Source organism: Nicotiana tabacum, chromosome 7, assembly GCF_000715075.1.
Source record: "Nicotiana tabacum cultivar K326 chromosome 7, ASM71507v2, whole genome shotgun sequence".
NCBI lineage: Eukaryota > Viridiplantae > Streptophyta > Magnoliopsida > Solanales > Solanaceae > Nicotiana > Nicotiana tabacum.
Genome location: NC_134086.1, coordinates 99,967,045 through 99,992,483, shown reverse-complemented (window position 1 = coordinate 99,992,483; position 25,439 = coordinate 99,967,045). Strand labels below are relative to the sequence as shown.

Here is a 25,439-nt window from a genome sequence, read left to right as displayed (position 1 = left end):
TGTCTTTTTTCTAGGCTGCCACTTGGCTTAAGGAGAAGGCTTTTTCCTCTCCTTTTAATAATCTATAGATATTTAAATTCAAAAACAATAACCAATAACTAATTATTAACTAAATAACTAATTATGCCAAGTGTCTTTTTTCTAGGCTGCCACTTGGCTTAAGGAGAGGGCTTTTTCTCTCCTTTTAATAATATATAGATATAGATATAGATAATATATAGATTTTTACCTCCATATTTCTAGGTAATTTAGAAGAAAATCTATGAGTGAATATATAATAATATATACATATAGATTTTCATTTTTTATAGATATTTAAATTCAAAAACAATAACCAATAACTAATTATTAACTAAATAACTAATTATGCCAAGTGTCTTTTTTCTAGGCTGCCACTTGGCTTAAGGAGAGGGCTTTTTCCTCTTCTTTTAATAATATAATAATAAATATAATATAGAAGAAAAATAACTAATTATGCCAAGTGTCTTTTTTCTAGGCTGCCACTTGGCTTAAGGAGAGGGTTTTTCCCTCTCCTTTTAATAATATATTACGTTTTTATATATTTTTTATTTTTCCCAATTATAGTTTTTTAATTAATTTTTTACCTCCATATTTCTAGGTAATTTAGAAGAAAATCTATGAGTGAATTAATATATATATATTAGGAAGAAACTACTCCCCAATTTAAATTGTTAATTTTTTTTCTTATTTTCATTTTTTTATAGTTATTTAAATTCAAAAAAATAACCAATAACTAAATATTAACTAAATAATTAATTATGTCAAGTGTCTTTTTTCTAGGCTGCCACTTGACTTAAGGAGAAGGCTTTTTCCTCTCCTTTTAATAATATATAGACTTGTTTGGTTGATTATGCCAAGTGTCTTTTTTCTAGGCTGCCACTTGGCTTAAGGAGAGAGCTTTTTCCTCTCCTTTTAATAATATATAGATATAGATATAGATATATTTCTAGGTAATTTAGAAGAAAATCTATGAGTGAATTAATATATATATATATATTATATATATATATATATATATATTAGGAAGAAACTACTCCCCAATTTAAATTGTTAATTTTTTTTCTAATTTTAATGTTTTATAGATATTTAAATTCAAAAACAATAACCAATAGCTAATTATTAACTAAATAACTAATTATGCGAAGTGTCTTTTTTCTAGGCTGCCATTTCGCTTAAGGAAGAAACTACTCCCCAATTTAAATTGTTAATTTTTTTTCTTATTTTCATTTTTATCAATATTTAAATTCAAAAACAATAACCAATAACTAATTATTAACTAAATAACTAATTATGCCAAGTGTCTTTTTTCTAGGCTGCCACTTGGCTTAAGGAGAGAGTTTTTTCCTCTCTTTTTAATAATATATAGAAGATAAATAACTAATTATGCCAAATGTCTTTTTTCTAGGCTACTACTTGGCTTAAGGAGAGGGCTTTTTATCTCCTTTTGATAATATATAGATATAGATATAGATTTCTAGGTAATTTAGAAGAAAATCTATGAGTGAATTTATATATATATATATATATATATATATATATATATATATATATTAGGAAGAAACTACTCCCCAATTTAAATTGTTAATTTTTTTTTCTTATTTTCATTTTTTATAGATATTTAAATTCAAAAACAATAACCAATAACTAATTATTAACTAAATAACTAATTATGCCAAGTGTCTTTTTTCTAGGCTGCCACTTGGCTTAAGGAGAGGGCTTTTTCCTCTCCTTTTAATATATAGATAGAAGATAAATAATTAATTAATTAATTATGTCAAGTGCCTTTTTCCTAGGCTGCCACTTGGCTTAAGGATAGAATTTTTTCCTCTCCTTTTAATAATATATAGAAGATATATATAGATAGATATACATCTTTATACAAAACTAGCTTTCTAGTTTTGTGAAACAAATGGCAAACTTTAGGGAGCAAACTGCACTATCCGTTTGAGGACATTCTGGTAAATTGACGCTCCCCGCGCACGTCTCCCGGTGTTCGAATAAATATTGTTTCCCTGGAAAATCAAATGGTAGTTTCCACTTTCCACCACCGTCCCCGTCCTCAGTTTTCAATTGCTTTCGCCGATGAATTACGAGCAGAGAATAATCGCCGCATCGAAGTTCGTCTACGCCGGCGACTCAGCTGACGATTCTCCGCCGGTCAACACTGTTGACTTGGAAGTTAAAGCGACTCTTAAACCTCACCAAATCGAAGGAGTCTCATGGCTCATTCGAAGATACCGTCTAGGCGTCAACGTCATTCTCGGTATTTTCTTCTTCTAGAAACTTCACACTTCTTATGTGTGCTCAAAGATGTAGACTTTCAGGAAAAAAAATAATAAGACTATTTGAAATTGCTCTGATAATTAATGGGTTGAATTTGCCGTGTTTATGGGACGGAAGGGAGTATTTTTATTTTTAATTGATTGGCCTAATTTGACATAATTAATGATGCTCTCATTTTATTGTTCTTACAGGGGACGAGGTATAACTGCCAACACTGAAACCAGCATTTAAATTGAAAATAGTGATTTATTAAGCAGCAATATTTGTTGTCAACGGATAGTGTCTTGATTTTCTCTATGCTATGAATGATTTATTGACAGATGGGGTTGGGGAAGACTTTGCAAGCTATATCATTGCTGAGCTATCTGAAATTCTTCCTAAAGACTCCTGGACCATTCTGTGAGTGGGAAGACATGTAATTTTTATCTAATAATTAATAGTAGCCGAAACACATCTTAGGTAAACATTCTATGCTTAGATTTTGCAAAATGTTGCAGTGGTGCTCTGTCCTCTTAGTGTGACGGATGGTTGGATGTCTGAAATGGCCAATTTCGCCCCAAAATTAAGAGTGCTATCCTATATTGGAGAAAAGGAGCACCGGCGCAATCTACGTAAGAAGATGTATGAGCATGTGAACAAGAAGGCGTTGTGTGATGTAAGTATTGGGTCCTATTGCACTACTGACAATACATTTATTTTCTCTTCAAGAACTGTCGATTTATTTCTATTACTTATCTCACCCTGAATTTCCTCATTTCTTACAGGCAGAATCACTGTCTTTTGATGTGCTGTTGACTACATACGACATATTATTACTTGATGAAGATTTTCTATCCCAGGCTCCATGGAGTTATGCAATAATTGATGAAGCACAAAGGCTCAAAAATCCATCTAGTGTATGTCTGGAATTCTTCTTTCACATAAAATGCAACTGAGATATCACACCTGATCTTGGTATGAGATAGAATATTGACTACTTATGCAGTCATGATGTGTGCTCAAAGTCTACTGAAGTTAATTCCGTATACTACCTTTAAATTTGTATTAACTAAATGCCCCTTTGAGGGTAAATAGGTGATATTTCTTCAACATCCTTATTACTTCGAAAATAAAGTTCTTCCAAATTTCCTTGAAATGCAAAAGGCATTTATAGAAAAAGATTTTGATTAACTTTTTCGTTAGTAGATTTCAATATCCTGTAGTAGTGCAGTCTTGAAATGTTGAGTGCATTCAACTGCTCTACAGAAAGTAGGACAATGTCTATTTCTCAAAGTTCAGGAGCAAAATTTATGTTTCAATAAACCTTTTCGAGGGGGGTGGGTGATAAGCAACTGTTCTTGATCTTCTCCAACCCTATAACACAAATACCTTATGCTGCGTGTTTGAAATCTTTACAGGTGCTGCATAATGTGCTCAAAGAGCGTTTTGTTATGCCTAGGAAATTGCTGATGACTGGCACACCTATACAAAACAACCTTTCAGAGCTTTGGGCTCTGTTGCATTTTTGTATGCCTTCAGTTTTTGGAACACTGGATCAGTTTCTCTATGCATTCAAGGAAGCTGGCGATCCTTCATGTAATACTTAAGCCTGTAATGAGTCATTGGCTTGCTTCTTTTTCCCTTTAAAGATAAACGTGAAATTTTTTGGGCACTGCTTATTTGCTTTGTGAATCATTTTTTGCAATTGTGATCATTTTCTGGTCTAGATAAATATTTATTTATTTCACGCGTGGTTTCTGTAGTTTTGGCACTTGATGATACTTTATAGCATTTAGAGCACAATCTATAGCTTATTTACTTAGGTCTGCCAATGATGTATGATCTTTGCTCTTATATTTTCGTGCTTTAGGGACTGATAAGATAGAAAATTCATGTTCTACTTCTAGAGGCTAATATCGCGAATCATTTTGCACATTTACCTGCTGATAGTGATCACTAAATTAGATGCCTTCATGTCTTCCTATTGAACTGATGATTGAGCATGATCTAGTCTGAACTTATTTGATTGAAGATACGTGAGACCCTTCCAATATGCTGATGGCTCTTCTATTTCTCTCTCTGACATACTTCTGTAACAATTTGCTATGCTTACTGAAAAAAAAGGAGGCCTATGGATTGGGTTTGGCAGTGGTGGGAAGAGGCGTGACTTGCTAGTGACAAGCTCCCAGTGACAGAGCTAGAACAGCATTCATTTTCATATATCTGAGAAAAAGTTATTGTTCTTCATCTCCCCCCTCACCCACAAAAAATACGTAGGGCTCTTCTAAGGGTTTGATTGTCCAGTCCTATGTTTTTCCAGTTAAACAGAGCGCTGCTCCTGTAACTTTTTGGAACAATAAAACAGACACGGTGCCTAAATCTTTTATAAATGGAGGTTTTCAACTGTGAATCAAGTGTACAGGCCACAAAATGATATTACAATAATTCAAGTAATTTTCAGCAAATAGAAAAAGAAGGTGAGAATGATACTACATGTTGCCTAAAGATCTTGTGTCTATGACTTCAGTTTCCCAGTTTACAAGTATACAAGATTGAGATTCATCTTTCCATTTTTGCTTCTAGGAAACACCTAGATTGCATTGAATTAATTAGGAGGGTTCATTGAAGATTTTCTATAATTCCCGCAAGGCCATGTCACTTGTTTATATGCTATTACCATTCCTTGAACAGCAACATGGGGCGCCCCTATTCTTGTTCTAACATATTTCCATTTTAACAGGCCGTGATGCAGACAAAGCTAAGGAACAATTCAAAATTTTGAAATATGTAATAGGGGCATTTATGCTCCGAAGAACTAAATCTCAGCTTATTGAGTTGGGGACTCTTGTGCTGCCACCTCTTACTGAGATTACTGTGTAAGTTAACCATCTTTGTCAGGGTCATTGATTTTGCAAATGATTGCTGCAGAACTCTCACTAGAGCTTGTAGAGGATATTTCTCTCTTTAGATGGTTGACAATAATCTCATGTGATTTTCCATGGACTTACTTTTGTGTAGTGTTGGTAATATGTTTGTAAATTTGATTCCAGGATGGCACCATTGGCGGCCCTGCAAAAGAAGGTATATATGTCCATATTAAGGAAGGAGCTAACACAGCTGCTAGCACTTGCTTCTGGAGCACCCAGTACTCGGTCGTTACAGAATATTGTACATACCTATCTTTATTAGCCTGGATGTTTCTCATTTTGTTTCTCATTTTGGGTTGGTGACACCCAGATTTATGCTTTTGATTTGCTCTTCTGTGTGGGAATCTGGTGTGGTGAATTAACTTTTTGTGTCAATAAGAGAGTGCAACAAGAGGTTTCTTATTATGCTTTATGCCATTGGAGTATAAGAAGCTTCTGGAGGTGATGAGTACTATTTAATGAACCAACTTGACATTTCAAGGATAAGCTTTACATCTAAGTGCATTATCATATCCTGAGTAGTGGAGAGGAGCTATGTTGCTTCTTTATAAGGTTTTCTGCATGCCAAATTCTGCCTATGCTGATCAGCAGGATTGGCATAATTGAAGGTGAGTTGGTAACTGGAGGTAAGAGTTGAGCTATGAACCTTGGTTCCGTCTAAGAGGAAGTCTAGTTAGTAAACCATGTATAATTACAGACAGTTACATGCGGTGAACTTATGTTTATAATAACTATTCATACTTCAAAGTTGATCTTATTACGTGTAAAAGATTATGGTATTATACTCCATGTGTGAACCTTTTAGTACTAAGAAGGAATTTTACAGCCTCCTTAAGTTGAAAATAAATCTTAATTAACACTCGTATCTGAAGCTTGGTAAACAGCAGACTGAAGAATTAGCAAATAATTAGACGAGGCTGAGAATTGTTATGTAATCACGAACTGAATGTAGACATTTTTTCCCATTAATATATGTAATTCAATCATAATGTTTCTACGTCATGTCTGTAATGACAAGTTATTCTGACATAAAAGGACTGATTTTACCTTATAGTCATTAAGGTAACCATTGCTCCATTATCTCTGTATTTCAAATTGTGTCAGAGCCATTAGGCTCAAAGTTTTCTAAACAGAATTTCCTGCTGGAAGAAACAACTACGGCAACCTGGCAGTAAGCGAGTGGTCTTCACGTGCTACCTGTTCTTCAACACTGCCTCTCACGCACTGGCGCTTGGAGGCACTTGCTCAGGCAGGGTCCACGGCTTGACATTCCGGCATCGCCCCGTCAAATCCGGCAGAACGCTGGTGTTTCTCTGGTATTAAAACCTTGTTTGGAGACTGTTCTTTCTTCCAGGTCTGCCTCTGCTCGTCTTTTGCTTCCATTGCTGCTGGGATTCGGTGATTTGAGTTTCAGAAATTTGGTTTGGTGATTCTTTTGTTTCACTGTTGGTTGACAGCAGTTGTTTAGTCGAGTTCAGACGTTCTGGTTAGACCATTTTGTTTCCGTTGTTGATCGTAATGGCTCTCTGACTTGTTTGAGTGTTATTTCGTTCACTGATTCTTAATCTTATATTGCTGATCCTCTGAATCATTGGGTATTTCGTCAATCTGGTTCAATGTGAATTTATTTGAAAGGGATTGTGTTGGGTCAGACTTGTTGAACTCCTTGTTATTTATCAAAAATTACCCTCAGTCCGCTGCTGGTCTAAGTTGTCTTAGTTGAGGAATGACAAACAAGACAATTCTTGTTTCCGCGGAAGAATTTGTTAGATTTTGTCAGTACCAAAACTCACTTAAATAATCTACTTCCCAACAACTTCTTCAATCGAGACATCTCCTCTTTGTCATCTCCTGTCATTACTATGTCATCAACATAAACTATGAGAAAAGTGAGTTTACCCGTTTGATGTCTTATGAAGAGGGTGTGATCAACATTGCTTTGTTGATAACCGAATGAGATCATGGCTTTGCTGAATCTGTCAAACCAAGCTCTGGGGGATTGCTTCAGTTCGTATAAGGCTTTCTTCAATCTGCATATCTTTCCTTGACTCTGTGCAGTATCAAATCCAAGAGGAATCTCCATATACACCTCTTCTTCTAAGTTTCCATGAAGAAATGCATTCTTCACATCAAACTGTTGCAAGTCCCAATCAAGATTAGCTGCACAAGATAAAAGAATTCTAACAGTGTTCATCTTAGCAACAGGGGCAAATGTCTCTTGATAATCCACTCCATAAGTCTGGGTGAATCCCTTAGCCACCAATCTTACTTTGAATCTTTCAATTGAGCCATCGGCTTTGTGCTTCACAGTAAAGACCCATTTGCAGGCAACCAACTTCTTGTCTGGTGTTGAAGTGACAAGTTCCCATGTCTCATTTTTTGACAAGGCCTTCATTTCTTCAATCATAGCTTGCTTCCATTTAGGATATGCAAAAGTTTCCCTCCAATTCTGGGGAATAGACACAGAAGAAGTAGACAAGGCAAAGGCTCTATAGGAGGGAGATAAAGAACTATAGGAGACAAAATTAGATAGATGGTATTTGGTGGTGCGAGATCTGACTCCTTTTCTGAGAGCAGTAGGTTGTTCATCTAACTTATTAGGAAACGTAGATACCTCACAAGTAGAAGAAAGTTTAGCTTCGGTAGATTACACGATGGCTTCTTCTGCTCTATTTTTCCTTGAGTAAGTTTTCAAATCAGGCCTATCCAAACGCCCAATAGTCTCCCCCTGAATTCTTTCTCCAAATTCATTTTCCCCTGTAATAATGTCATCAAGAGGTCTAGTAATGGTACTAGGTAGAATCACCTCTTCCTCCTTACTGCTCTCCCCCTAAGTGGTGATGAGTTAATACTGAAATAGGGCTCAGATTCTCGAAAGGTAACATCCATGCTAACAAAAGATCTCCTAGAGGGAGGATGATAACATTTATAACCTTTTTGTGTCGGAGAATACCCAATGAAACACAATTTATAGCTCTAGGATCAAGTTTCCCAGAATTTTTGATGTGGACAAATCAAACACACCCAAACACCTTTGGAGGAACAATATATTCATTCTTACCCTTTAGAGCTTCCAGAGGACTTTGAAAATTGAGGGGGTTTAAGTGGCATTCTATTGATAAGATAGGCAACCGCTAGAATAGCATCCCCCAGTAAGGTTTTGGTAGATGCATGGTGAACATAAGAGATCTTGCTACTTCTAACAGATGCCTATTTTTTCTTTTAGCGACACCTTTTTGTGCACTAGTGTGAGGACAACTAGTCTGATGGACTATCCCATTGGACTCCAAATAAGCACCAAATCTTTTATCCATGTATTCGCTGCCATTGTTAGTTCTCAAGATTTTATTTTGACATCAAACTGAGTACAAATCATCTTATGAAATGATTGAAAACAAGAGAAAACTTTACTTTTGGCTTTTAACAAATATACCCAAGTCATCCTAGTGCAACAATCAATGAAATTAACAAACTATCGACTACCAGACAAAGAAATTATTTGGGTAGGACCCCATACATCAGAATGAATAGTCATAAACGGAGTTGTGCTTTTATTATCACTCACAGGATAAGAGTTTTTAGTATGCTTGACATATTCACACACATCACAGAACAAAGATTCAAATCGAGTCCTTGAAAACAAATCAGGTTATCACTTCTTCAAAACATAGAATGATGGGTGTCCTAACCGTCTACGCCGTTGTATTATTTCTTGGTTGACATCCTTACTTTCCCCAAAAAAGGCTTGACCAAAGTTTTGAATCCCGTCTAATATATACAAGTCATTACGCAATCTACAAATGACAATCCTTTTCCCTGTTTGAAGATCCTGGAAAATACAATGATCGGTAAAGAACTCGATTTTACAGTTTAGAGCTTTGGTGATGACACTAAAAGATAAAAGATTGATATGGAACTCAGGGACATGGAACACAAATGATAGTTTAATATTAGGAGTACAAATGACAGAACCTGTTCCAGAGATAGGTGTTAAAGAACCATTGGCTATTTTAACATTATCTCCTTTGGGACACAGAATAGTTTTGAATGCCTTTAGAAGAGCCTGTCATGTGTGTATTTGCACCAGAATCGACAATCCAAGAATTAAGGTTATCAGCAAAGGCAATACCTGATTGCACATGATTGGATGTGGCTACTTTAACGGAGTCAAGTTTGGCTAGGAGGTGACGGAGAAGCTGAATTTCATCCGAAGATAAGATTTCTCCAGAAACCGTCTCCTTGAATGTCTCCATATTTCAGCCCAATCAGAAGGAAATCAGAAGGAGTTTGTGTTGCGGACAACCTATAAGAGAGAGAAAACTCGACCTTTTCAATAAAAAAGGAACTCTAGTACTGCGAGGGAGATAACTCACCTCATAAAGGGAGCAATGGCTCTGATACCATGTAGATTTTGAGAAGAAGAAAAGGCTTCTTGTATTTATGTGTTTGTTTACATCCCATGAGCAAGGGAATTTATACAAAGCTCCTAATGCTAATTAAGGAAATAAAATAAATCTATACAATCAATCCAGCTATCAAATCAAATAAAATCAGAATAAAATCAGATCTCGTAAGTATAATCAAATATGCTTGAATCATGCTAATCAACACTCCTAAATCAAGTATGCTTGAATCATGCTAATCAACAGTGGCACACCAATGGTTCCTAATGTACATCTAACTAAGGATGATGGTGACCTTTCTGATGATCCAGATATTGCCTATGCAGTTAGTATTGTCAGTCAAACATTGGGCAGCCTTGAAACACATTCTGTGCTATTTAAAAGGAGCTCCTGGCCTTGACATATTGTATGGCGATCACGGACATATCGTATTGAGTGTTTTGTAGATGCTGATTGGGCTGGATCAAGAATTGATAGAAGATCTACTACTGGCTACTGTGTCTTTGTTGGTGGAAACCTGATATCTTAAAGGAGTAAGAAACAAAATGTTGTATCTCAATCTAGTGCAAAATTCGAGTATAGAGCTATGGCTCAATCCGCATGTGAAATACTATGGATACATCACCTTTTAGCTGAGGTTGGTTTGAAGCCTTTGTCTCCACCAAAACTTTTGTGTTATAATCCAGTGTACCATGAACGAACGAAACATATTGAGATTGACTGTCACTTTGTCCGTGAGAAGATTCAAGAAAATATGATTTCTACCGGCTACGTAAAGACAAGAGAACAATTGGGTGATATATTCACGAAGGCTTTAAATGGAACTCGGGTGGAATATCTTTGTAACAAGTTGGGTATGATTAATATCTATGCTCCTACTTGAAGGGAAGTATTTTTTTTTTTTTTTGGCAATCCGCTAGGCAAGCGCCTAGGGCTAATTTTTTTATTAATGAAAGAAAAGAAAAATACAACAATTAGGAACAGTACAAATAAGGGGGACAATAGCACCGGTATTGTTACCCATATGCCTTGGCTATATAATCACTCCTCTGCCCCTCACATTGCCTTATGATGGCAGCCTCATGTAGAGGATTCATGGTGTAGCTGCCGGCAAAGTCTCACGAGGGCATATAATCTCATAGCCGTGTGGATATTTTTCCAAAGGCATAGTACCAAGACAACTCAAACCGGGCTAAACCTTACCCTACTAATCCTATTGAGGCAGAGAAAAGGCCTCACCTACTAGCACGCATGTAAAAAATAAGAACTGGAGAGTACCAAATATTCAATGATCATCACAGAGTTTATAACATACTCTGTGATGATATTACAAATGAGAATACTAATAAAGTGGTATAATAGAATGAAGTACCAATTTGGTTCATGTCCCTTCTTTTGCAAACTTGTAAAATCTTCAATTTGTAATTCTTTGTTGTTTTCCTCAACCGTGTTCAAAATGTATTCAAAAATCATCCTTTCTTTTTTGAACGGTTGGACCTCGTTGATGTAGTTGGGGCAGCCTGCTTTTGTTTGGCAACTCTCATTGGAGGTCGCCTAACATTTAAAAAATCACTAACCTTGTCGTCCCAACTATTTTTCCTTGTATGAGATTTCCTATTTTTTCCCCTATGCATAGGTGATAAATCACCTTTTCTTGCTGCATGTGCGCGACATTCTTTCAAAACTGCATTTTCTTCTCCTTCCTCATACATATCTCTACCCACAGATACTGGATCTGGCATGTCTTGTAAAAATTCTTGTGCCATCAAACCATTTCCATCTTGTCTGTTAACCATAATTGCCTTGTTTTGACTTTGTTTTGTGCCTTTCACCTGGTTGCTGGTCCAATCCCCACGCCCAGTGCTACCAACTTGATTTGTATTTAGAGAATTTAGGGGCTTAGAACTTACCATTGCATCAAGTAGCTTTCTGTCCTCCATCGTGATAACAGGTGCCCTTATAGATAACTGTTGCTGTCCAGCAGTTGAAGAAGTTACTGCTGCTCCTGCATTGTTTTCATTCTGCTGCTGCAATGCATCAAGCAACTTTCCATCCTGCAAAGTGATAGCTGGTGGCGTTGTATCCTGCTGCTGCTGTCCACCAGTTGGAAGTGTGACTATAGCTCCTGAGGTGTTTGCATTCAGCTGCTGCTGCCCATACTTTCGACCAGCTGGATCAATCTGGTTACTAGGTGTGGCTGCATTTTGAACTATGTTTCCAGCTACTGCATCCTTGACTTTTAGAGCAGCAACTGGAGAGTACCTGGGAATGAAAGCTGGAGCGTTGAGATTCAACATGCTTTTGTGGCTCGTGTTTGGTATACCATCTGGTTTAGGCAGTGTTAGTGAATCAAGTTCTTCACCTGCACTCTCCTGATCAACCTCATGATCTGCCTCTTCAGATGAGTATCCAGCAAAATCAACACCACAATCTTCTTCATCATCATACTCATGCTGGTCATCCCAGAGCTTGGATTTAATTGCCATCGCCTTTTGCGCATCAACAGGAACAATGTCCTTCGACACAATAAGTCGACCACCTGTGTTCTTGGCAAGTTGTTGTTTGCTACTACCTGGATATTGTAGTTGGCAAATTTTTGGGGTTGTGTTCATCATCATAGCTGCCACGACATCGTTTACCATTTTATCAAGCTCCGAATTGGAAATATGTAGCGTTGGCGTATCTGCAGCATGAATTTGACTTGTCTCACCATTGTGATTACCACCAGATGCGATCTCAAGGCGAACACTGTCCGCTTCATTGCAGAATGTACAGACATAATTTCATATAGTATACATAACACAATCATATGTAGAGATATTTAGGGGTTTTTTGATTTTGTTTCCTTAAATAGATACACTTGTACACCTACAAATAGCTCTCATTCTTTGAATAACAAGATAAGAATATTGCTCCATTGTCTCTGTATAGTAACGTACATATTAGTATTTGGGCATACCCTTAACATTAGCTGTCTATAATCTTTTCAGTTATTGCAATGTTTTCCCAGTCACGTTTTTGAGTGATTCAAAGATATATATACACCATTTTGCCCCGTCAAAAAGACATAAACACTTCTTTTCTAATAATATTTTTAGAGTTAGCATTCTCTGCAGAAGATAGGGCGCAATGGAAGAAAAAGATATCTGTAGGCGATAGGTATTAGTTGAGTATATGTTTTATTGAATATTTGATTAGCTTAATTGTAGTGATTTGATCTATGTTGCTCCGACTCTCTGAAAATATTGCTGGGTACGTGTCGGATCCTCCAAAAGTAGTGTATTTTTGGAGGATTCGACACGGGTACGACAACATTTTGAAGAGTCCGCGCAACATAGGATTTGATTAGCTTAATTATAAGGATTTTATTTGATTAGCTTAATTATAGGATCTTATTTTATTTGATTGTAATTAGCATTATTGTCTTTGATTTTTTTTCCTAAATTAGAGATAAGACCGATTGTATTAATATCCTAGTGTATAGGTTGTACCGATATTGAAATATACAAAGAAACCTTTAATTCTTCTCCAATTCAATATTGTGTCAGAGCCATTTATAGAGATGGCAATGGGGCGGGTGCGGGGCGGGTTTTGCCTTAACCCACAAAATTTCAACCCGCCCCGCCCCACATAGCATGTTCACCTGCGTCCACCCGCCCCGCATTAACACCCGCGTCCAAGTTCTCGTTGGAATCCAAGTTGCAAGCCAATAAAGTCCAATTTTGAATAGCCATAAGTCCATAACTATAAATCCTACCAAATGCTGTCAGTTTTAAGTATTGACAGTGTTCGGTTTTAAAGTTTTTTAATATACTTATTTTTGATTTTGCATGCATCAATATTGGAATTTAGTTTGATACATCAGTATGCCATTTCTAGTGATTCACATGTATTGTACACGATAATGAGATCGGATATATAAAATTTGAGTCAACTAATTATTACTTGACTCAATTGACTTAAAACCCTCAGGGGGTTGTCAAGTCAACTAATTATTACTTGACAACCCTCAGGGGTTGGCCTGGTGGCAATTGACTTGAGCCTTGGGGTTTGCTCCCTTTCAAGGTCTCAAGTTCGAAATCCACTGGGTGTAAACAATTTCTGAGGGCCATCGAACTGGGTAAAACCTGAATTAATCGTGGTGCACTTGCGGGAAACTCCTTGCCGAGGGCCTAAACACCCCCGGGATTAGTCGGGGCTCGAAGAGACTCGGACACCTGGTGCAAAATCAAAAAAAATAAAAATTATTACTTGACTCAAATAAAATAACTATATAGCTAAAGTGGGATTTTAAAACACTAAAAATATATGACATAATATTTTCTTCCTAGAGATGCAAATAACAGAAAAATATGTATTTATAGTTAACTAAATAAATGTTCAATATGAAATATATTCCTCGTAAAAAGCCAAATTAGTTTGAGACTAAAATAATCAATGCATAGGTGAAAGGAACCACAAGTTCAAAACTGAAAAAGTAAATATTTCTAGGTTGTAATAATATTAACAATAGCTGAAACATTATAATTTTGCAAAAAGATAAAACTCGCACCCACAACGAATTTTGAAAAAATTATTTTGACCCGCCCCGTACTCGCATATGTCTAAAACTCGCACCGCCCGCATATGCTAAAACCCGCACCGCCCCATTGTCATCCCTAAGAGCCATTGTTGCCTTTTTTGAGGTGAGCTATCTCCCTCTGCAAAGCTAGGGTTCCTTTTGTATCAAATAGATTGAGTTTTTCTCCCTGAGTGTCGCCGACACATTTCAAGCCTACCTTATCAGTTTCATCAATTTTTGGAGTAGCACATGTATGGTTCCAACATATCAGAACCTTTTTTTCAGCCAGATTTCCCATTTTTCTTTTCTGAAGAGTAACGAGGTTCACTGCTCCTTGATTTTGCAAAATTTTATTTTTTGAGAACTGTTATTTTTTTCAAATTATGGGAGACTCAAAGGCAGTAGTTATCAATTCTGTAGACAATGCTATTTCACATGGTATTTCACAAATTAGTGCGGTAAAATTAGAAGGGGCTGGTACATATCTTGCTTGGTCAAGATCTTGTTTACTTTTTATTAAGTCTAGAAAGCTGCCTGGTTATATTACCGGAGAAACAAAAGCACCTGTTGTGACTGATGCTAGTTATAACAAATGGGATTTTGATAATTCCCTTGGTATGACATGGTTGTTGAATACAATGCACCCTCAAATTTCTAAACAGTATTTATTGCTTGATACTGCTGGAAAAATTTGGAATTCAACTAAGCGCACTTACTCTCGCAAGGGAAATGATGCCCTGATTTTTGAAATTCGAAATAAAATTCACGCAACTAAGCAAGGTGAATTGACTATCACTTATTACTATTCTAAGTTAAGTAGGTTGTGGCAAGAGATTGACTATTATCAGGATCTCCAAGCAAAGTGTACTGATGGTGCAGTTCTCGTTCAACAATTGGTTGAAAAGGAAAGGGTCTATGATTTTCTAGCTTATTTGAACCAAGAATATGATCAGATCAGGGTTCAAGTTCTCGGTAAAGTTCCTTTTCCTTCTCTTGAGGATGCATATTGTTATGTTCAATAAGAAGAGAGCCGACGAGGGGTCATGCTTTATTCAACACCAATGGAGAAGTCTGGGTTAACTGTGTCTCATGAGCAACCAAAAGCATTCACTTCTGATAAAGATCACATGCACTATGATTACTGTGAAAAGCCAAGGCATATAAAGGAGGCATGCTGGAAACTACATGGTAGACCAATTAGAGGCCGTGGAGGAAAGCATGTAGGTCAATAAAGTGGCCTAGCTAATATTACATAAAATATGAAAACATCCAAGGAAATTACTTTTGGAGAAGCATTGTCTTTGGATGAAGTTCAACATCTTCATCGTCTCCTGAATAAACTTTACTCTTCTAATATTGCTACTTCCAATTATGTGCAGTTAGGTATTGCCTTTAATGCTCACCTTAATTCTTGGATTATTGATTCTGGTGCGAATAGACACATGACAAGCTACTCTAAAAGCTTTCAAAACTACTCTCCTAGTCCCAAAGGGGATTATGTCAGAATAGCCAATGACTCCCTAACTCTTACTTTGGAACAAGTTTTGTCACACCTGATATTACATTATCATCCGTCCTCCATGTACCTGAGTTTCCCGTTAACTTAGCGCCATTACCAAAAAATTAAACTGTAGTGTCGAGTTCTTTCATGATCATTGTGTTTTTCAGGATCTTCAAACAAGGAATAGGATTGACAGATGGCTTATATTGGATTAATGGAACTCAAGACTTTGTTCGGGCCTATTTTGGAGGAAATAAGGATGTCAATCAAGAAATAATACAGTGGCATAGACGAATGGGGCACCCATCATTTTTTGCTTTAAAGAAGTTATATCCTAGTTTGTTTTCTAGAACCGAGTTTGAATCTTTGTTTTGTGATGCTTGTGAATTTGCCAAACATACTAGAAACTCTTATCCTTTGAGTGATAATAAAAGTACAACTCCTTTTTCGACTATTCATTCTGATGTGTGGGGTCTTACTCAAACAGTTTCTTTGTCTAGTAGTCGATGGTTTGTTACCTTTATTGATTGCTGCACTAGGATGGCTTGGGTGTATTTGTTAAATGTCAAAATTGAAGTTTTCTCCTATTTTCAGTCTTTTCATAAGTTGTTTAGTACTCAATTTGAGGCTAAGATAAAAATCTTACTACTGACAATGACACAGAATACATGGATAAAAATTTTGGTGCTTATTTGGAGTCTTATGGGATGATTCATCAAACTAGTTGTCCTTATACTAGTGCACAAAATGGGGTTGCTGAAAGAAAAAATAGGCATTTGTTAGAAGTGGCTAGATCTCTTATGTTTACCATGAATCTACCAAAACCTTACTGGAGGATGCCATTCTAGTAGCTGCCTATCTCATCAATAGAATGCCACTTAAAATCCTCAATTTCTAGAGTCCTTTGCAAGCTTTAAAGGGTAAGAATTATTATATTGTTCCTCCGAAAGTATTTGGGTGTGTCTGCTTTGTTCACACTAGAAACTCTGAGAAACTTGATCCTAGAGCTCTTAAGTGTGTCTTTATTGGGTATTCTCCAACACAGAAAGGGTTTAAGTGCTATCATCCTCCCTCCTGGAGATCCTTCGTCAGCATGAATGTTACCTTTCGAGAATCTGAGCGCTATTTTAGTATTACACCATCACCTCTTGGGGGGGAGAGCTATAAGCAGGAAGAGATGATTCTCCCAAGTTCCACTATTGAAACCATTGCCACTACCACCGGGGAAAATGAAATTGGAGAAAGAATTCAGGGGAGACTATTGGGCATTTGGATAGGTCTGATTTGAAAACTTACTCAAGGAGAAATAAAGTAGAAGAAGTCATCATGCAATATGCCGAAGCTGAATCTTCTTCTATTGGTGAGTTATCTACATTTCCTAATGAGTTAAATTTGCCTATTGCTCACAGAAAAACAGTCAGATCCTGCACCACCAAACATCCTTTATCTAATTTTGTCTCCTATAATTCTTTGTCTCCCTTTTATAGAGCCTTTGCCTTTGTCTATTTCTTCTGTGTCAATTCCCTAGAATTAGAGGGAAGCTTTTGCAGATCCTAAATAAAAACAAGTTATGAATAAAAAAAAATGAAGGCCTTGTCAAAAAATAAAATATGAGAACTTGTCACTGCACCACCTGACAAGAAGTTGGTTGGCTGCAAATGGGTCTTCACTGTGAAGCACAAAGCTGACGGCTCAATTGAAAGATTAAAAGCAAGATTGGTGGCTACACTCAGACATATGAAGTGGATTATCAAGAGACATTTGCCCCTGTTACTAAAATGAACGCTATCAGAATTCTTTTGTCTTGTCTTGTGCAGCTAATCTTGATTGGAACTTACAACAGTTCGATGTGAAGAATGCATTTCTTCATGGAGACTTAGAAGAAGAGGTGTATATGAAGATTCCTCTTGGATTTGATACTGAACAGAGTCAAGCAAAGGTGTGCAGATTGAAGAAAACTTTGTATGATTGAAGTAATCTCCTAGAGCCTGGTTTGACAGATTCTGCAAAGCAATGATCCCCTTTGGTTACCAACAAAGCAATGTCGATCACACTCTCTATATTAGACATCAAAGCGGTAAACTCACTCTTCTCATCGTTTATGTTGATGACATTGTAATGACAGGAGATGACAAAGAGGAATTAACCCGATTGAAGAATTTGTTGGCACAAGAATTTGAGATCAAGGATCTAGAAAACTACACTACTTCTTGGGAATTGAGGTTGCTAGATCAAAAAGAGTAATCTTCATTTCTCAAAGAAAGTACATTCTGGATCTCTTGAAAGAAACCGGTATGATTGGTTGCAAACCAACAGAATCACCCATTGAGTGCAATCACAAGCTACAAATAAGGGTTAGAGAGTCAGTTGATAAGGAGAGATATTGGAAGGCTTATTTATCTCTCTCACACTAGACCAGACATAGTTTATTCAGTGAGCTTAGTTAGTCAGTTTATGCATGAGCCCAAGGTGTTTGTGAACTTATTTGGTTGCAAAAGTTATTAGAGGAATTGGGACTCTCTGAAAAAGGGGAACTTTTCTTGTACTACGACAACAAGGCTACACTCAGTACAACTAATAATCATGTTCAACATGTTAAAATTGATAGACACTTCATCAAAGAAAAGGTTACAAGTGGTATCCTGAGGTTGCTTCATATTTCGTCAGAAAAACAGCTAGCTGATGTACTTACAAAAGGTCTCAACAAACGAACTTTCCGTACATTGATTTGTAAGTTGGGCATGTACGATATCTTTACACCAACTTGAGGGGGAGTATTGAATGTTTGATTAGCTTAATTGTTGTTATTTGATTAGCTTAATTATAGAGATCTTATTTTATTTGATTGTAAATATCCTAGTCCATAGGTTGTATAGGTATTGAAATATACAAATAAGCCTTTTCTTCTTCTCAAATTCAACAGTTTTAGACAGTAACACTTTTATGGTCTTATAATTTCTAGGTGTGGTTTAACCTTTCAGAGATTTATATATTTAGAAAATATGCGGAACTTCTAATACTTTTTATTTGCATTTGCATATATTGGCATGGGATAGTTTAAATGGTGTAATGTGGTAAGTGAGGATTCATATAGCCGACCCCAACTTGTGTGAGACTAAGGCGTTTTGTTGATTACAGTTGGATAGTTGGAGTTTTTGTTATCAGATGGAAAGGAGTTTGTTGGGACATTTTCTTGCATTTAGGAGAGGTTTAATGGCATTCTTTTTTAAGCTGTTCACTTCCTTTCTGAGTTGAATTTGCTTTCAGTGAGATTCCACCAAGTATCTTTACTGCTGCTCAGCATCTCCGCTTCGAAATATCATGTTTAGTATCTATCTGATTTTAACCTTTATGGGGCGAGACAAATGCTTCGGAGTTGAAGATTTATTTGTCGGAACTCAGCTTGTTTCTTCCCTAAAACTAACCTGCAGGCTCGCTTTCAGGTAATTCAACTACGAAAAGCATGTAGTCATCCTTACCTTTTTGCTGGTATAGAACCTGAACCATATGAAGAGGGAGAACACCTGGTTCAGGTACTGTATCTGCTTTCTGCTGATTGTCATTATATTTATTTATGACTCTAGATTTCGCGCTTGTTATGCACCGTAAATAATTGGATCCACCCGGCAGTTAATAGTTATGTAGCTGTTAGTTATTTTGGCATTGAAGATTGGGGCAAAAGATTATGCTACATTCTTTTGGGGCAAAAGATCACACTGTGTAAAAGAAGTATTTGCTTGTTCATAAATTCTTATCTTCTCAGCATTAAATACTTCTCAGGCTAGCGGGAAATTGCTTATTGTGGATCATCTTCTTCAAAAACTTCATGCTTATGGACATAGAGTCCTTCTGTTTGCTCAGATGACTCAAACACTGGATATATTGCAGGTAAGTGTTTGTATCTAGTATCTTTTGCAAACTCTAGCGGAATGTTTGAACTTTACAAGCTTTATTTAATCTTTCTACTTCTTTGTTTATCTTATGCAGGATTATCTGGAATTGAGGAAATATTCTTACGAGCGTCTTGATGGTTCAATTCGTGCAGAAGAGCGCTTTGCTGCAATAAGGAGCTTCAGTCAACAGTCAGCCAAGCGAAGATCAAAGTTGGAAGCTGATCAAAATGGAGCATTTGTTTTCTTGATTTCAACAAGAGCTGGTGGAGTCGGATTGAATCTTGTGGCTGCTGATACTGTAAGTGCCAATTGCTACCCCGACTTTTATCATCAAATGGTTTAATATTATACACTTGGGTTGATCTTATGATCTATATATTGTACAAGGAGTGATTCATTTTTCTTTACATGCTTTTCTGAAGTCATTTTCTCTAGTCTGTAGTTCTCATTTCATGAACTTCTTCTCTTATTGAGAGATGGAAAGTGGTGATTTGAACGCTTGGATCATGTCTGTAGCGAAGCCGTAATGCACGTGGAAATCATCTGTGCCATTCAAGCTTAGACTGTTTGGATGCTTAATCTCCAATTTGTTAAAGAACATTAACTGCATACGTGGATATTGATGCACTCCTCTTTTCCTAATAATTGTCATTATGATGTTTAGCTATTGAGTTATACAGGCAAGGAAAAATGCTTTTAGCTCGTATTACATACGTTACAGTGATGTCAATTGATACCTACCCGGTGATAGGTGGAGCATGTTTTGGGAAGCCATGATTTTTCTGAAAAAATGCTTAATGGTGAATATCTTGCAAGTTAATTGCATGATATAATTAAATTATTGTCTTAAATTTGATCTCAAGACTCAAGTGCACAAATATAGCCATTGCTCTTTTGGCCACTGCAGAGTGGTTTTGTGTACATATGGACCCGTCGAACCCTGATTTGGCATCTAATTCTTTCAGCTCCTTGACAAGTTATGGTGGTGTAGGTCATATTTTATGAGCAAGACTGGAATCCCCAGGTAGACAGGCAGGCCTTGCAGCGTGCTCACCGAATTGGTCAAACAAACCATGTGTTATCTATAAATTTAGTCACGGAGCAGACGGTCGAGGAGGTGAGAAGAGGATTGTAAACTATCTCGAAGTTGATGTTTAGTTCCTCTAAGTGAGGGTTCTAACTGTGTAGGTCATTATGCGTAGAGCACAACGGAAGTTACAGCTTAGCCAGAATATTGTAGGAGATGATGTCTTGGATCAGGAAGGGAAAGAGATCGCAGGAGCTGAAGCTGGTGACTTGCGATCTGTTATACTTGGATTGCATATGCTAGATCCTGCAGAGATAACCAATGAGGAATCAGATGAATTTGATAGGACTGAGTTGGCTGCAATGGCAGAAACGATTATTGCATTTCGTAATGAAGAACGTTCTGCCAAAGATGAGTTTGAGGTAAAGCCAGTTGACAGGTTAAGCGAGTTCAATGTTGTCACAAAAAGGGGTCCAGAATCTATTAAGCTGGATCCTCGTCTTGATGAAGCTTCATATCTCGCGTGGGTTGAGAAATTCAAGGAAGCATCACAGGCTAACCATGGTCCAATTTTCGAGCTGGGCAATAGGAGAAGGTTGCCTGAAGAAAAGCAGGTAAAAACTGAAGCTGCAAAGAGAAAGGAAGAGGAGGAGAAGTTGTCAAAGTGGGAAGCTCTTGGATACCACTCATTATCTGTCAGATATCCTGTATCAGCTCCTGATACTGATATCTCCTCAGATTCCGGTGCTGTTCATTTTGTTTATGGGGACTGCACTCATCCTTCTAAAGTGTCTCCATCAGAGCCGACCATTATATTCAGGTTTTATATGCTCTCTGTGATATCTTACCTTTCTTTGTGAAGCTTGTGATGCTTGTTGCAGCTTCTATAGAAAGTTTCTTGGCTGTTGTTCTAATTGCACAAGTATTTAGCTTCTCTTGAAACTTTGTTGTGAAATCTTGTTTGTTCTCTTTGTTCAAGTTCTTTTCTTTTTCTTTCCAAAAGTTCTTCTCTTGCTTGCTTGGAATCTTCGTATATTGTGTTTTATGACAGAGAGGATTCCATGGTAACTGCAATTTCCTTTCAATTTTGACTCTTCCTTGCAAGCTTCCATTGTTGAATGGTTTGGAAGTATATGTATGTAACTAATAATTACTTAATAGAGGACGCTTGTATCTGATAAATGCTTAAAAGCACTCCAAGCTGGGCAAAAATTTATTTATACTGCATGTATTTCTTATCAATATTTCTTGGCAGCTGTGTTGATACATCCGGAAGCTGGGGTCATGGGGGTATGTTTGATGCATTGGCGAGATTATCGTCTAGTGTACCTGCTGCATATGAGCGAGCTTCTGAATTTCATGATCTTCATCTAGGTGATCTCCATCTTATAGAGATTACAGGTAAATTCGGTTTCTTTTACGAGTAATCATGTGCTTGTTTTCCCCGACATCACTAGCGCTGACACTCAAGGTTTTAAACTTGTCCTATTCTTGTTACTCGTCTGAGCTAATTAAGGAACTGACTGACTTGTATTATTCAGGTGTACTTGATATCCATTTTATCAGCTTACATCCAGTTCATGTCAGAAGATTTCTTTCTATGATAGAGTTTAGTAGTACCATTTTGCATACATATCTGTATAACTGCTGTAACTCAATATTTGCGTCCATAGTCAAGTCTACCGAGATATCAGTTTGAAACCATGCAATGTTTGCTTAACTTGGCATGTATCGACTTGTAAATTAGGACTGGCTGGAAGTATATGAGATGATATGGTAGTAGATAGTAGATATCCACACTGTAGCTAGAAAAGCTGAGGGTTCACGCTGGTCTTAGTGGAAGTTTTCTTGGAGTTGCTTTTAACAAAAGACCTTGTCTTTTGCTGAGATGGGAAATAAATAAAAGTCCAAATTAGCAGAAATGAGAGAAAGAAATGATAGATCCGCGTGGGATGCAGTTGATTGGTGGTTTCCAGGAGTTGTTTATTGCCGCATGCAGTGCAACAGCTAAATTCTTTAGATGGGAAAATAAAAATAGCTCAAGATTATTTGTTCTGTATTTTTCTTTTCTTTTCTGTGTTCTTCATCCTCTGGTCACTTCTGTCAATCTTCTTTATTTGCCTTAGGCTTTACCTTTAATTCGTTTTTTCCCATCTCCACATGACATTGTTATGTAGAGGATCTCACTAGTGGCAGTGGTTCACCTCATGCTCCTCAGTGGGTAGCTTTGGCTGTTGTGCAGTCCTACAATCCTAGGCGCAAAGTCCCACGTGGCAGTATCTCCATCCTTGACTTGGAGCATTGTCTATCAAAAGCATCATATTCAGCTGCTCAAAAGTCTGGTACATTCAATTTCCATGCTTCTGGAGAAATTTCTTCTGTTCTACTTGTGGTTTGAATTCTCTTTGTTTTTGTATGGTCTGCAGTTGGGTTCCTATTTTTCAATCTTTGCACAAGTATAAATTTGGTATTTGAGATATTCTGGGAACTTAGTAGGACAGTATAACGACAGGTTGAATGGGGAGAGATGGAGGCGCTCTAGCATGGGTGCCTTAAAAACAAGAAGTTTCTTTTTTCCGTCTTAAAGTTGGCAGTTCCCAATGCTCCTCTTTCTATCTTTTTTTTTTTAGTTGGATGACCCTGAAGGGACATTCCTGGTGCTTCTCTTTGCTCCATGAAATGTGCCAACTTCGAGCACTTTACTCAAAACTCTACAAGAATCTGAGACGAAGTTTGACATGAGTTTAGGTTAAAAATGGAGATAATATACGTCTTATATAGCACATGTTCCATGGGAAGTTGCATTCAGAATCGTGTTGATATAGCTTAAGATCATTGGTTTTGGCCATGCCACCAGGCATTCTTTAAGACATTTCATAATGGTCCAAGTGCCTTGTTGCATCTCCTCGAATATAGTCATAGCGATCTACTCTGGTACAGATATATCAACCAGTATATATCAATCAGTTAGTTATTCCTCGATCCAAGTTAGTGTGGGGCGGGCAATATGAATTTTCTGTATTTGTACTTCTCTTGTTCATGCACATTTCCTTCAAAGACTAGATCATTTGTCATTTAAGCAAATTAAGAGAGAAATTGGTCATATACTTTCTAATGTTGAGATGTGTAGAATTATGGACAAGGAGTTACAGCTAGGTTGGAGTTTAAATACTAATTTTTCATTTGCTGTTTAAACAAGTGAAATAAGCGCAAAAAACTGAGATTGATATTTGGAGCTGCTGAAATGGATATCGGATGTTTTTGAAATGTTTACAAAATGGATTTAGGTGCTTTCAAATACAAGAATGGAGAAGAAATAAACAGATATTCATTTAAGAGAACAAAGGAAAGTCGAGAACACATCAATCTAATGATGTTTCCTTCTTGTTGGAACCATATGAAACAAAGGAGACTGATGTAATATTCCGAATAATTATTAATCTCAGAACAGCAGAAGTTGTATTAGTAAATATTAGTAACTTATCCGAGCAGACCAGTATCTATGAAAATTAGACTAAACATTAGTCAGTTATACTGCAACCAACTTGTACATATATGTAGAAAAAGTGTATTATGGAAATGGTTGTACAAAAAAACTTTCGCCAAAGTGATGTGCTATGTTTATTCCTAGTCAAGAATGGTTGTGGCCTTGTGGGATGTGGCGGGTACATATGTGCAATGTGCCAGTAGTTCTGTGCCTATACCAGCTCTTGGTAAAAAACAAATTACAAGAAATTTCTGTAGTTATTTGAATATTACCAGGTCATTGTATTGCCAAATGTATCTGTTCAGAAGTTTCCTTGGCTATAACATGGTGCATGTCCAACTATTATCATGTTTACATTTGGAAGCATTGCTCAAATAGTATCATTTGATGGTGACTTCTTGTTTTCTGCCGGCACAATATCCTAATCGTTTATCAACACTTTTTGATATTTCAAGCATCAATCCACATGCCAAGAATTGGTTATCAGGATGGTTCTGACAGGTCAGAATGGTATACAATTGAACGTCTGCTGCGGAAGCATGCTGCTCTCTATGGCATAAATATCTTTGTGTAAGTTCCTTCAATTTGTTGTGTTTCTGTGTGCTCACACATCTAATCTAGTTGTACATGTGCATCAGTGCATGTATATGCTTTAGCAAAGTTGGCTGTTGAAGGATTATGGTAGATTTTGTATTCATTGGATGTTTGCGTTTTTAGCTTGTACATGAGAAGACTTGAGTTTGCAGTTTACCCCTTCTCCAGAAGAAGGAAAAAAGGAAAAAAGAAGCAGCCAAATTCCCCTTTCTAGTTGGCTAAAGTGTCAAATAACAGCTACTGCAATTTTAAACCAAGAACAAGCATTCATCCTCAGATTCCATAAGCATAATTCCTTTTATTTCATGTGTTCAGGTATTATTTCCGGCGTTCAGCACAGAGCTAAGAGGGGGACAGTATCAGTGTTCCATACGCAATGGACACGTCTGGAAAAAATCCGGTTTAGTGTAGATTAACCTTATGCAGTATGAAGTTGGTCAGCCTGTGACATTCTAGATGTCAACAGTTATAATACCTGTATCCTTTTGGTCTAGGTGTGAGTTAAGCAATGATAATATTATGTGGAGATCTCCTTGATGGAGGTTTATGTTTTTCAGACCAATAACTATGGTCAAAGCAACTTTCAGCTTGTTATACAAGCTAATCAATAATTTGGTATCTTGCATTTGTTTTTTGACAAAACAACCATACTAGGTTACTTGTAAATATATGTGATGTATTTTCAATGGAATTATTATCTGAAACATTGTGCATCAATACCCCTTTGTCACTTGCCGATAATCACTCGGCTGGTGTAGAACCA

At 36.9% G+C, this 25,439-nt stretch overlaps 1 protein-coding gene across 5 annotated transcripts; it reads left to right on the top strand.

The window, feature by feature from the left end:
* The first annotated feature begins 1,907 nt into the window (after positions 1 to 1,907).
* On the top strand, positions 1,908 to 25,380 carry LOC107781263 (putative helicase CHR10). Of its 5 annotated transcripts, XM_016601942.2 has the most exons (17): positions 1,968 to 2,284; positions 2,496 to 2,503; positions 2,625 to 2,703; positions 2,802 to 2,959; positions 3,069 to 3,200; positions 3,702 to 3,879; positions 5,024 to 5,159; positions 5,334 to 5,451; positions 19,119 to 19,208; positions 19,456 to 19,563; positions 19,663 to 19,866; positions 20,560 to 20,685; positions 20,757 to 21,415; positions 21,851 to 21,996; positions 22,773 to 22,937; positions 24,538 to 24,652; positions 24,992 to 25,380. In XM_016601942.2, the coding sequence occupies exons 1-17, from the start codon at positions 2,104 to 2,106 to the stop codon at positions 25,020 to 25,022; spliced, it is 2,634 nt and encodes an 877-aa protein (XP_016457428.2). In that variant the 5' UTR covers positions 1,968 to 2,103; the 3' UTR covers positions 25,023 to 25,380. The 5 variants fall into 5 exon arrangements, 3 of the variants coding, with proteins under 3 accessions (XP_016457429.2, XP_075073503.1, XP_016457428.2); XM_016601943.2 differs by lacking the exon at positions 2,496 to 2,503 and having other exon boundaries at positions 1,908 to 2,284; XR_012693451.1 differs by lacking the exons at positions 2,496 to 2,503; positions 24,992 to 25,380 and having other exon boundaries at positions 1,908 to 2,284; positions 22,838 to 22,937.
* Positions 25,381 to 25,439: the final 59 nt, after the last annotated feature.